General features: G+C 40.2%; 1 protein-coding gene across 4 annotated transcripts in view; it reads right to left on the reverse strand.

Moving 5' to 3' along the window:
- The window catches only part of CCDC191 (coiled-coil domain containing 191), an 88,879-nt gene that overhangs the window by 12,698 nt on the left and 62,277 nt on the right, over positions 1-13,904 (reverse strand). For all 4 annotated transcript variants that reach the window (XM_023551772.2, XM_010593013.3, XM_023551771.2 and 1 more), the window contains one exon: positions 953-1,096. In XM_023551772.2, the coding sequence (XP_023407540.2) occupies positions 953-1,096 (144 nt within the window). The remainder of the gene's footprint in view (positions 1-952; positions 1,097-13,904) is intronic.

Consider the following 13,904-nt stretch of genomic DNA (forward strand, 5'->3'; position numbering starts at 1 on the left):
AAATTTTACTAGTGGTTGATTTCATATACCTCTGGTAGTAGAGTGGACTACTGTTCCCTGTGTTAGGGTTATATACCCATACCCTTTGCAATAAGGAGCCCTGGTGGTACAGTGGTTAAGTGCTTGGGTGCTAACTGAAAGGTTGGCAGTTCAACCCCACCCGCGGCCCTGCGGGAGAAAGATGTGTCAGTCTGCTCCCGTAAAGACTACAGCCTTGGAAACCCTATGCAGCAGTTCTGCTCTGTCCTATGGGGTTGCTAGGAGTCAGAATCAACTTGACAGCAGTAGGTTTGGTTTTGGTCTACCCTTTGCAAAGTGACTTCAGGGTGCCTCCCAGTGAATAGGTAAAGCCTCCTTCTCCCCTCAGTGACCTTGAGCTTGGCCGTATGATGTGCTTCGGCTAACGGAATGTTCACTGACAGGATACAGGCACAGCCTTCACGTGGGCTGACGTGATTTGGCGTGCCCTTTTGCACCTCTGACGTTTGCTAGAAGAAACGCATGTCCTAAGTAAGTAGCCCCTGGAACCCGAATAAGAGGATTCCGCGGAGACCTGGGCCCAGTCCACAGCTGGCCTGCAGACATGTACGAGAAGTAAATGCTTGAGCCATAAGCCACTGTCATTTGGGGGCTATTAGTTAAGCAAAGTTTTCATAGCAGAAACCTAGTACACTGGATGGTAGTCATTCGTCTCTCTCTTTAACTCTGCTAAAATGGAGAGAAGCCTCCGTTCATCTCCCTTTAGAGGTCTCTAACTCTAATTTTTCCTAACCTGTGATTTATACTAGCTTTTCTCTACCTTGGACAACCAAATCTAAACTTTTATCCCAAAGAAATACGCACATTCAACTCATTTATTCTCCTGGCTTTTAAATCACCAAACTCCCTCCAAAGTCGAACCGGGTGTTCATCCTATTTGAAAAAACTGGAGGAATAACAGTGTGATACTTACCTGCATGTTTTGCTTGATTTGCATTCTCAATCTCTTCCAAGGCTCCAGACCTTTTTTTCTTAGCACAACCCTTTCATAATGTTCTTTTGCTATTGCCTCCAACTGCTGGTTCCTCTCAATTCTCTTCTGCCTCTCTAGTTCTTTCTGGAAACATAAAGAAGCAAAAACGCCATGATCAAAAAAACTAATGAATTTCAACAAAAAGCCTATGAATTAATTTGAACATGTAGCCACTCAACAGTGTGTTAACCATGGTAAAAGAGCTCTGGAGCATTAAAAGAAAGGAGAACAAGTCTGCCCAGGGGGTAGCAAAAGTTCCGTCATGAGCCCTACAGGAATCATGGCTGTGCATATTCCTGGATTTATTCACAGAAATGACTGACCTCTTATAAAGCTATTAAGAAGTAAAACACCTACTGAGGAGAGCAGTCAGGAACATTTCCCCCTGGTTATTAAGGAAAACCCAGCAGTGCAGCCCTTCATTTAGATTATGGGGTGGTTATTGTTGTTAGGTGCCGTCGAGTCAGTTCCGACTCATAGCAACCCTATGTACAAAAGGATGAAACACTGCTGGTCCTGCGCTGTCCTCACAGTCGTTGTTATGCTGAAGCCCACTGTAGCAGCCACTGTGTCAATCCATCTCATTGAGGGTCTTCCTTTTTTTCCCTGACACTCTACTTTACCAAGAATGATGTCCTTCTCCAGCGATTGATCCCTCCTGATAACATGTCCAAAGTATGTGAGACATAGTTTCTCCATCCTTGCTTCTAAGGCACATTCTGGCTGTACGTCTTCCAAGACAGATTTGTTCTTTCTTTTGGCAGTCCACGGTATATTCAATATTCTTTGCCAACGCCATAATTCAAAGGTATCAACTCTTCTTTGGTCTTCCTTATTCATTGTCCAGCTTTGGCATGCATATAAGGCGGCTGAAAACACCATGGCTTAGGTCAGGTGTACTTAGTCTTCAAGGTGACGTCTTTCCTTTTCAACACTTGAAAGAGGTCTTTTGCAGCAGATTGGCCCAGTGCGATGTGTCATTGAATTTCCTGACTGTTGCTTCCGTGGGTATTGATTGTGGATCCAAGTAAAATGAAATCCTTGACAACTTCAATCTTTCCTCCATTTATCACGATGTTGCTCATTGGTCCAGTTATGAGGATTTTTGTTTTCTTTATGTTGAGGTGTAATCTATACTGACGGTTGTGGTCTTTGATCTTCATCAGTAAGTGCTTCAAGTCCTCTTCACTTTCAGCAAACAAGGCTGTGTCATCTGCATAACGCAGGCTGTTAATGAGTCTTCCTCCAATCCTGATGCCCCGTTCTTCTTCATATAGTCCAGCTTCTCAGATTAGAATAAGTATGGTGAAAGGATACAACCCTGACGCACACCCTTCCTGACTCTTGGTCTATGTACATACTAATTTTTCCAATTAATCATTCACTTTTCCCACCCTCTGGAATTTAATTTTTTTTTTCTCTAGGCTGCTCCTGGAAGTTGATACCATTTGTCAAAGCTTGTATTTAGGGACGGTCTTTTGAGTCTCTGCTCAGATGGTCTGTGGTTTCCTCTTTGCCTAATTTAGCCTCTGCCTGCAGCCCTGGCAGACCATACTGTAGGTCATAGATACCATGTGGAGAACCTTACCGAGCTGAGACAAAATTCCCAGGGATTTAAACTCCCACTTGGCCACATTTCTAAGCTTGCGAGGCTGGAAGAGGGATGCTGCAGTGCTTGGTAATCATTTGACCCCACTGAAGTTCCCAAAGGGAGCTGTTGCCAGTGCTCAAAACCAAAATTCCTGGACACCTTAAGCTTAGGGGATTCAATGAATCTGGCATGGACCATCCATTCTAGCCCCAGTATAACCTCTGCCTCTCATAAAGAAAAAGAAATCCAAGCCCAGGCCAGGGGTAATTTTTACTTGAAACCATGGGAGTTTGTGTGGGGTGAACATGAGTACAGAGGTAGCAGGCAAGCCACCCTGCTCCCGAGGTCGTGTCTGTATCACCGAGTACTGGGAACCAGTGCCTTCTTTCACCTGAAAATGGGGCCCATCTCTTTCCTCTGCTTCCTCAGGGGTTAAACCTTAAACTCTTTTGTTACTATTGGGTTATTGGCATACTACATACCCATTGCCATCCAGTCGATTCCCACTCATAGTGACCCTATAGGACAGAGTAGAACTGCCCACATAGAGCTTCCAAGGAGCGCCTGGTGGATCTGAACTGCCGACTTTTCGGTTAGTAGCCGTAGCTCTTAACCAGTAGACACCGGGGTTTCCATTATTAGCATACCAGCCGCTTTTTATGCCTCTGCACCTCAGAGGTAAGGCTTTATTCCAGTTCTATGTTTAGTGTCAAGGTAGGTCCCTTTTGAAATGCATGAACCTTGGCATACCAGAGTGGGAGCCTCACTGTTGTACAGGTTGAACATTCTATTAGGTGATGCTTCCTGGATGTATTAGTTTTGTAAACATTTCGCTTTTTTTCCCTTTATCCTGTGAGATAAGACTTGTGAGCATAATTATGGCTTTCCTGTGTGATAGGGAACCCTGATGGGTTTGTTTTGGTTTTTCTGTGTCATATTTGGAAAACCAGAGGTTCCCCATGTAACCTAATGGAAAGGCACCCACAATAAATTATCTATATAGCTCTCACTGGTATATTATCATACCACAGATTAGTGACCACTCCCCTCACTGGTGGCTTGTATTACCAGATCATACTTCCCAAAATCCATATTACAAACCAAAAACTTAAACATGCTCAGTTTGTAAGCATGTAGTCCAATACTGAAAACACATGCCACCAAAATAAATAAATAAATAAATAAGTGAATTAAAAATTAAGGAGAAAAAATGAAGTAATGAAAGGGTTAAAGCAGGTACCTTGGAGAGCCCAGAGGAGATTCACGTATTCAGGTGTCCATTTTAAGCACTTTTACAATAATTAATAAAGAAAATGCCTTCCCTGTCTCAGTGCCACCAATGGCCCACTTCATCCATTCTGAACGGAAAGTGGAGCCTGCCTGTGTGTCCCTTGGTTTTCCCTGCGTCTCCCCATTGAGGTCATCCCTTCACCCCTCCCACCTGTGGATGGAAAACAAAGGGCACCACGCAGTCTTTGGGGCAGTCCTGAGTGATTCCATGATCAGTTCTGTGTCCTCACTGTCCTTCAAAACCAGCAGGTATTTGGAAATTAAGAAAAAAGTTAAATTCTCACCAGTGCTGGCTGTTGCAGTTAAATCAATAAAGATCTTGAGTCAAAAAAAAAAAAAAAAAAATGCCTTCCCAGAAGTGGTCAACCTCTGTAGTATAAATACAAAAACATTTAATTCAAGCTTCTTTTTTCTTTACTTCCCACAATTTCACTGTGGGAAAAGGGCAGTGGTGAAGTGGCTGATTCTGACAGAGAATTTAACGTGCCTGAGACGTCTGTGAGAAAAAACAAAAGGGAAAGCGCTGGAACATTGTTAGCCTGGAAGGGTGAGTCACCAATCTTTTAATCCAAACTACCTGTTTCGGTACAATTTCCTCAAAGCGAAATGTCCATATTCTCTGAACATTAAACCAAAATAGCCTTTATAATCTCTATTCCAGACACTGAATAGCTAGTTGTCGAACTGAATGGCCAGAAACAGAAATTATGTACAATAGTTTACTCATGAGTAATAAGAGAAAACCAAGGATTAAGTGGAGGAGGAAAACAGAGAAGATGACCGGCTCCACATTCACAGCAATGTCCCTAGCGCGTAAGGTGGCCGTGGGCACTTGTAAACAGGAACTTAATGCAGACTCAGGCTCAGCCAAATAGCCCTGTTCAAATGTACACAGAAGTCATGGTGTGACTCTCCTCTTAGAATTATAACTCCATGGTGTCTAGACTCCAAAAAAGAAAACCATTTCTGGATGATTACAGGGAAAAATAGGTTTTCTCAAAGTCTACTTTTCTGTGGGGTTGCTAACTGAAAGGTCAGCGGTTCGAACCACCAGCTGCTCCGTGGGAGAAAGATGTGGCAGTCTGCTTCCATAAAGATTCACAGCCTTGGAAACCCTATGGAGCAGTTCTACTCTGACCTACAGGGTCGCTATGAGTTGGAATCGACTCCACAGCAGTGGGTTTGTTTGTTTATTGGTTTGGTGCTCAAAGCAACACAAACCTCAAAGCTGGTAACCACAGGGACAACGAACCTCAAACATTTCCTAACTCCTGGCTAGATTAACACAAATTTCCACATAAAGCCTATTTATCTCAGTATCTATTGTTCAGTATAACATGTTCAGCTTTCAACCAAAAAAATACCAGACATACCCCAAAACAAAAGAAACAGTCGGAAGAGAGAAAGCAGTGATCATAACACAACTCAAATACGACACAGATGTCGAAATCATCAGACAGGGAATTTTAAATAACATATGATATGTTAAAAGCTCTAAGGGAAAAAATTAGACATTATTCAACATCAGATGGCTTAATTTTAGCAAAGACATGGAAACTATAAGAATCAGCTGAAAACGCTAGAAATAAAAAACAGTAGCAGAAATAATGAATGCTCTCAACGGTCTCATCAGGAGATGTGACGCAGCTGAGAAAAGGTATCAGGTAACTGGAAGATGTGGTTGTTGTTGGGCGCTGTTGAGCTGATTTCTGACTCACAGCAACCCTACGTGACAGAGCAGAACTGCCCCGTAAGGTTTCCTAGACTGTCATCTTTATGAAAGCAGATTGCCAGGCCTTTCTCCCACGGAGCTGCTGGGTGGGTCTGAACTGCCAACCTTCCGGTTAGTAGACAAGCGCCAACAAACAAAAACTGAGGGAAATGAAGAGCATCAGAAATGGAAGAAATAAAGATAAAATATAATATTTTTAATTGCACTGAAAGACAACTGGAAACCCTGGAGTTGTAGTGTTTAAGACCTGCATCTGCTAACCAAAAAAAGGTCGGCAGTTCGAATCCACCAGGCGCTCCTTGGAAACTTTATGGGGCAGTTCTACTTTGTCCTATAGGGGTGCTGTGAGTTGGAGTCGACTCGACGGCTATGGGTTTGGTTTACAAGATAACTGACTGGTTAAAGCAGTAACAGTAACAATGTATGGGTTATTTATAGTATAAATAAAAGTAAAATATACATTATATATATGACAACAATAGCACAAGGGATGGGTGGGAGGAAATGAAAATATATTAGTATAATGTCCTTTCACACACACAGAGGATGGTACACCGGGAAATTTCCATTTCTTTGTGTAGATCGAGGTTTTCAGCCTATATCATCATTCTTTCTGCTTAAACAACTCTAACATTTCTTCTAGGGTAAGTCTGGTGGCAATGAATTCCCACAGTTTTTTGTTTGTCCGAGAAAGTCTTTATTTCTCCTTCACGTTTGAAGGGTATTTTCTCTAGATATAGAATTCTAGGTTGACAGTTTTTTCTGTCAACCCTTTAAAGATGTTACTCTGTTGTGTTCTTGTTTTCACGGTGTCTGAAAAGAAGGCTATTGTAATTCTGTGGCTAAGTGCTCCACTACTAGTGGAAAGCTGGCTGTCTGAACCCCTCCAGAAGTGCCCGGGAAGACAGATCTGGCCATCTGCTTCTGAAAAGCCATGGCACTGACAATCTTATGGAGCAGTTCAACACTGCGTATGTGGGATAGCCATGAGTCGGAGTCAACTTGACAGCAGCTAACAACAACAAACAATAATGTCCTTTCTCACATGTGAGGTGGTGTAACATTATTTGAAGGCAGATGAAGATTATTTTTAAAATGTAATTGTAAACCTAGGGCAACCACTAAAAATGTTTTAAAATAGAAGAGTAAATCATAAATCCATAGAGGAGATGAAATGGAATAATAAAAAATGCTCAGATGAAATCAGAGAAGGCAGAATAAGAGAAAAAGAAACAAAGAACAAATATGGTAAACAGAAAAGAGCTCACAAGATGGTCGATTTTAATCCAAATGTATCAATAATCACTTTAAATGTGAAAAGTCTAAACACACCAGTTAAAAGACAGAGACTGTCGGATTGATATAAAATCAAGACAGATCACAGCCTTGACCATAAAACAAAACTTTACACGTTTTAGCGAGCAGAAATCCTACAGTGTACACTCCTGGACCACAATGGGAATTAAGCTAAAATTCAGATAACGGAAGGATATCTGGAAAAAATCCCCAAATATCTGAAAATTAAACACTTCTGAATAACTCATGGGACAAAGTGAAAGTCTCAAGGGAAATTAAAAAACATTTTGAATTAAAAGAAAATGAAAATGTGTAGGATACACATAAAGCAGTTCTTAGGGGAAAATTAATAACACTAAATGCATATATGAGAAATGAAGAAAGATGTAAAATTAATAGTTTAAGTTTTCATGTTAGGAAATTAAAGAAAAGAGAGCAAAATCTTAAGCAAGAAGGGAGATGGAAATAATAAAAACTAGACCAGAAATCAACGGAATTGAAAACAATGGAGAAAGTTGGTTCTTTGAATAGAAATAACATTGATATACCTCCAGGTTAACAGCAAAAAACCTGAATTACTGATATCTATTAAAGAAATTGGACATGTTATCAGGAGGGCCCGGTCCCTGGAGAAGGACATCTTGCTTGGTAAAGTTGAGGGTCAGCAAAAGAGAGGAAGATCCTCAATGAGATGGAACGACACAGTGGCTGCAACAATGGACTCAAGCATAGCAACAATTGTCAGGATGGCACAGGACTGGGCAGTGTTTCGTTGTGTTGTACCTACGGTCACTATGAGTTGGAACTGACTTGATGGCACCTAAGAACAACATTAAAGAAACTGAATTTGTTATTCCAAACCTTCTAAAAAAGAAAACTCCTGGCCCAGATGGTTTCACTGGTGAATTCTACCAAACATTTAAGGAAGAAGTGATATCAATTTTAAATACTTGGGTTTCAGAAAACAGAAAAGGGTACATTTCCCAACTTGTTTTATGAGACTAGCATTATCCGAATATCAAAATAAGACAAACACATCATAAGAAAAGAAACTACAGACCAATATCTCTTGTAAGCACAAATACAACATTCTTTTTTTTTTTTAAATAATTTTTATTGTGCTTTAAGTGAAGGTTTACAAATCAAGTCAGTCTGTCACATATAAGCTTATATACACCTTACTGCATACTTCCATTTACTCTCCCCCTAATGAGTCAGCCCGCTCCCTCCTTCTGGTCTCTCCTTTCGTGACCATTTTGCCAGTTTCTAACCCTCTCTACCCTCCCATCTCCCCTCCAGACAGGAGATGCCAATACAGTCTCAAGTATCCACCTGATACAAATAGCTCGCTCTTCATCAGCATCTCTCTCCAACCCATTGTCCAGTCCCTTCCATGTCTGATGAGTTGTCTTCAGGAATGGTTCCTGTACTGGGCCAACAGAAGGTTTGGGGACCATGACCGCTGGGATTCTTCTAGTCTCAGTCAGACCATTAAGTCTGGTCTTTTTATGAGAATTTGGGGTCTGCATCCCGCTGTTCTCCTGCCCCCTCAGGGGTTCTCTGTTGTGCTCTCTGTCAGGGCAGTCATCGGTTGTGGCCGGGCACCATCTAGTTCTTCTGGTCTCAAGATGATGTAAGTCTCTAGTTCATGTGGCCCTTTCCATCTCGGGCTCATAGTTATCGTGTGACCTTGGTGTTCTTCATTCTCCTTTGATCCAGGTGGGTTGAGATCCATTGATGCATCTTAGATGGCTGCTTGTTAGCATTTAAGACCCCAGACGCCACACTTCAAAGTGGGATGCAGAATGTTTTCATAATAGAATTTATTTTGCCAATTGACTCAGAAGTCCCCTTAAGCCATAGTCCCCAAACCCCTGCCCTTGCTCCGCTGACCTTCGAAGCATTCAGTTTATCCCGGAAACTTCTTTGCTTTTGGTCCAGTCCAGTTGAGCTGACCTTCCCTGTATTGAGTATTGTCCTTCCCTTCACCTAAAGTAGTTCTTATCTACTAACTAATCAGTAAATAACCCTCTCCCACCCTCCCTCCCTCCCCCCTCTCATAACCACAAAAGAATGTGTTCTTCTCAGTTTATACTATTTCTCAAGATCTTATAATAGTGGTCTTATACAGTATTTGTCCTTTTGCATCTGACTAATTTCACTCAGCATAATGCCTTCCAGGTTCCTCCATGTTATGAAATGTTTCACAGGTTTGTCACTGTTCTTTATCGATGCGTAGTATTCCATTGTGTGAATATACCATAATTTATTTATCCATTCATCCATTGATGGACACCTTGGTTGCTTCCAGCTTTTTGCTATTGTAAACAGTGCTGCATAAACATGGGTGTGCATATATCTGTTCGTGTAAAGGCTCTTATTTCTCTAGGGTATATTCTGAGGAGTGGGATTTCTGGGTTGTATGGTAGTTCTATTTCTAACTTTTTAAGAAAATGCCAGATAGATTTCCAAAGTGGTTGTACCATTTTACATTCCCACGAGCAGTGTATAAGAGTTCCAATCTCTCCGCAGCCTCTCCAACATTTATTATTTTGTGTTTTTTGGGTTAATGCCCGCCTTGCTGGAGTGAGATGGAATCTCATCATAGTTTTAATTTTCATTTCTCTAATGGCTAATGATCGAGAGCATTTTCTCATGTAACAGATACAACATTCTTAATAAAATATTAGAAAATCAAATCTAGTTATATAAAAAAGATTATACATCACAACCAAGTGGGGTTCATCCCGAGAAGACTGATTCTACATTGAAGAAAACAATGTAATTTTCTATATTAACAGGTGAAATAACAAAAACTAGATGCAGAAAAACTTTCAACAAAATTATACATCTATTGATTACATAAACACTCTCAGGAAACTAGAAATAAAAGGAAATTTCCTTAACCTAATAAAAGGCATCAGTGAAAATCCTACAGCTAGCACCATACTTAATGGTGAGAAGCTGAATGCTTTCCCCCCTAGGATTTGGAACAAGACAAGGATGTCCTCTCTCACTATTCCTATTCAATTTTACACTAGAAGTCCTAGCCAGTGCAGTAAAGCAATAAATAAATAAATAAAAAGCATACAGGTTGAAAAGGAGGAAATAAAATTGCCTTTACTGGCATACGACGTGGTTGTCTATATAGTAAAGTCCAAAGAATCTATTTTTTAAAAAAGGAAAAAAGACAAAACAACAACAAAAAACTCCTGTAATTAATAAGTGAGTTAGCAAGGCTGTGCAGGATACAAGGTTAACATACAAAAGTGAATTGTATTCCTATATACTAGCAATGAACAACTGGCACCTGAAATTTAAAAAAGACATCATTTACAATAGCACCAAAAAAATGGAATACTTAGGTATAAATCTAAAAAAATATATGCAAAATCCGTGGAAAACTACAAAACACTACTGAAAAAAATCAAACAAGATCTAAATAAATGGAGCTATATACCATGTTCATGCATTAGAAGATTCAAGATTGTTAAAATGTCAAATCTCCCTGTCATGGATTGAGCTGCATCCCCCAAAAATATCTATCAACTTAGCTAGGCCATGATTCCCAGTATTGTGTAACTGCCCACCATTTTGTGATCTGATGTGACTTTCCTATGTGTTGTAAATCCTACCTCTATGATGCTAATGAGGCGGGATTAGCAGCAGTTATGCTAATGAGGTAGGACTCGATCTACAAGATTAGGCTGTGTCTTAAGACAATCTCTTTTGAGATATAAAAAAGAGACGCTAGCAGACCATGGGGACCTCATTACCACCAAGCAACAAGAGTAAGGAGCACACATCCTTTGAATCCAGGTTCCCTGTGCTGAGAAGCTCCTAGACCCAGGGAAGACTGATAGCAAGGACCTTCCTCCTAAGCCAACAGAGAGAGAAAACCCTTCCCTGGAGCTGGTACCCTGAATTTGGACTTCTAGCCTCTTAAACTGTGAGAGAATAAATTTCTGTTTGTTAAAGTCATCCACTTGTGGTATTTCTGTAATAGCAGCACTAGATAACTAAGACACCCCCCAATTTGATCTATCGATTCAATGCAATCCCAACCAAAATCCCAGCAAGATTTTTTGTAGATAAGGACAAGTCTAAGATTTATATAGAAAGGCAAAGTAACCAGAACAGACAAAACATTCTGAAAAAGAAGGAAGTTGGAGATTTCATGTTACCCAATTTTAAGACTTATTATACAAAGCTACAAGACAGTGTGTTACTGGCGAATGAACAGAGATATAAATCAATAGAGCAGAACAGAGAATCTAGAAGGGACCCACAGAAATGCAGTTAACTGATTTTTGACAAATGTTAGGGTTGGTGCTGGAACAACTGAACTTCCATAGCAAAAAAAAAAAAAAAAAAAATCCACCTTGACACACACTTCACATCTTACACAAAACTTAACTCAAAATGGGCCACAGACCTAAATATAGAACATGAAACTATAAAATTTCTAAAAGAATATCAGAAAAAATCTGAGTGACCTTGGGTCTGGCAGTGAGGTTTTAGATACAACACCAAAAACATGATCTGTGAAAGAAAAAATTGATAAATTGGGCTTTATCAAAATTAAGCACTTTTCCTCTGTGAAAAACAATGTCAAGAGAATTAAAAGCCATGCCACAGACTGGGAGAAAATATTTGCAAATCACGTATCTAGTAAAGGAATTGATTCAGGATATATAAAGAACTCTTAAAACCCAACAATAAGAAAACAAACAACTCAAAAAATGGGCAAAAATCTGAACAGACACTTCACTGCAGAAGATACACAGATGGCAAGTAAATGTATGAAAAGATTTTCAGAATTATTTGTCACTAGGGAAATGCAAATAAACACTACCATGAGATGCACCTATTAAAGTGACTAAAACCCAAAAACTGACAATAACAAGTGCTAATAAGGACACAGAACAACAGGAACTCTCATTCTTTGCTGGTGGGAATACACGCCATTCTGGAAGACAGTCTGGAAGTTATCTACAAACATAGAAGTACCACACTACCCAGCAATCATACTCCTAGGTATTTACCCACATGATTTGAAAACCTATGTCCAAACAAAAGCCTAGACAAGACTGTTTATAGCAGCTTTATTCATATCATTAAAAACTGGAAGCAATTTCAACAGAGACAAAATGAACTGTACATAACACTGTACTCTACTTGGTAAACTTGTTTCTCATGGGGGTGTGGGTTAACAGTTCTAAAACTGCCTTACATGTATACTGGAGTTGAACAAATAAGTAAAGGTATGGTAGATGGTGGGAGGCAGGTTTCACGCTGTCAGAGAGGGAAGTTATGACAAGCAAGAAGGAAGAGTAAGATGAACCCTTTGTTGCTGGATTAGAGTCAGAGACGTCAGTTTGGATTCAATGTTTAGCTTAATTCATAGCAACCCTATCGGACGGAGTAGAACTGCCCCATAGAGCTTCCAAGGAGTGGCTAGGAGATTTGAACTGCCGACCTTTTGGTTAGCAGGCAAGCTGTTAAGCCAAGCTCCTAACCATTGCTCCATCAGAGTCCCATATATATATCTAGTTGGAGAGGTACAAAAACAATTATAGATAGGTGTGTATATGTGGCTTAAGTACACATATGTATATTACCGAGCTTTGTCTGCTGAGGGTCTAGAATCAGTGACACCCTAGTAGCAATAAGTACCCCCAGTGTCCATATTTTGCTTTCTAAATAGTATTTAGAACCAGGGTGCTTGGAGAAACTGCTGATTCTAGGTCTGGGGCAGTGAAAAAACAAGATGAGCCTGGAGCACCTTGTAGTGCCAGAAAGTGAAGTACTAAAAACCAAAAAGTACAGAGGCACATTAAAGGGACATAGAAGCCAACCCCAAAGACCTCACTGGAACAATTTTAGCAACAAAATAAATAACAATACTGTATTATAACCTAAAGTATAAAATAAATGTACATGAATCCATACTGATAAGAACAAATGACTGAATAAACAAACACATGGGGGAAAAGAAACAAATCTTCCTTACCGAAGAATTCCAAATAATACATGTAAACATCCCTCCCTTCAGTGTCTCCTCACCTGGAGGGTGGACTTGATTTAACGAAGTGTTTCCAAAGAACGGAGTATGAAAAGGGAAAAACGGTAACATGACAGTGGAGAAACTTGTCAAACTCTGTTTTACGTCACTAAGGTCAAGATCACCAGTGATAACAGTGATAAGTCATCTTGATATCATGAACCCCTGATAAAATATGATTAGGAGGGGGCTTCACCTCGGTAGCATTCTTCACAAAAACCTATAACCCCAGAATAATCATAAGGAAAACAGCAGGCAAATGCAAATTGAGGGATATTCTAGAAAATACCTGACCAGAACTCCTGAAAAACTGTCAAGGTCATGAAAAGCCAGGAAGGTCTGAGAGACTGTCACAGACCAGAGGGTCACCAAAGAGACATAAAAACTAAATGCGAAGATCCAGTGGACCGGGATCCTGAACATTAGTAGAAAAACGAGTGAAATCGAAATAAAGTCTGGAGTTAACAGTAACGTACCAATGGTGATTTCTTAGTTTTGACAAATGTATCAGGGTCATATAAGATTATTATTTAGGGCAAACTGAGACTGATGAGGGGTATACAGGAGCTCTCTACCTCTGCAACTTTTCTGTACCTCTCAAGTATTCCACAATAAACAAGTTTGTTTAAAAAGTGACTTTGTTCACACAAAAAATGTTCTGAAGAATTCAGAATGACAAGCAAAAATGCTTATGATAGAGAATCGTAGGTGAAAAAAGCAGCTTAAGAATTGTATACACCGACGTACACACAGGAAACCCAGGTTGCGCAGTGGTTAAGTGCTACGGCTGCTAACCAAAAGGTCGGCAGTTCGAATCCACCAGGTGCTCCTTGGAAACCCTATGGGGCGGTTCTACTCTGTCCCATAGGGTCACTATGAGTCAGAATTGACTTGACAGAGAAGGATGCACAGAGAAAAT

Source organism: Loxodonta africana, chromosome 1 (genome assembly GCF_030014295.1).
Source record: "Loxodonta africana isolate mLoxAfr1 chromosome 1, mLoxAfr1.hap2, whole genome shotgun sequence".
Taxonomy (NCBI): domain Eukaryota; kingdom Metazoa; phylum Chordata; class Mammalia; order Proboscidea; family Elephantidae; genus Loxodonta; species Loxodonta africana.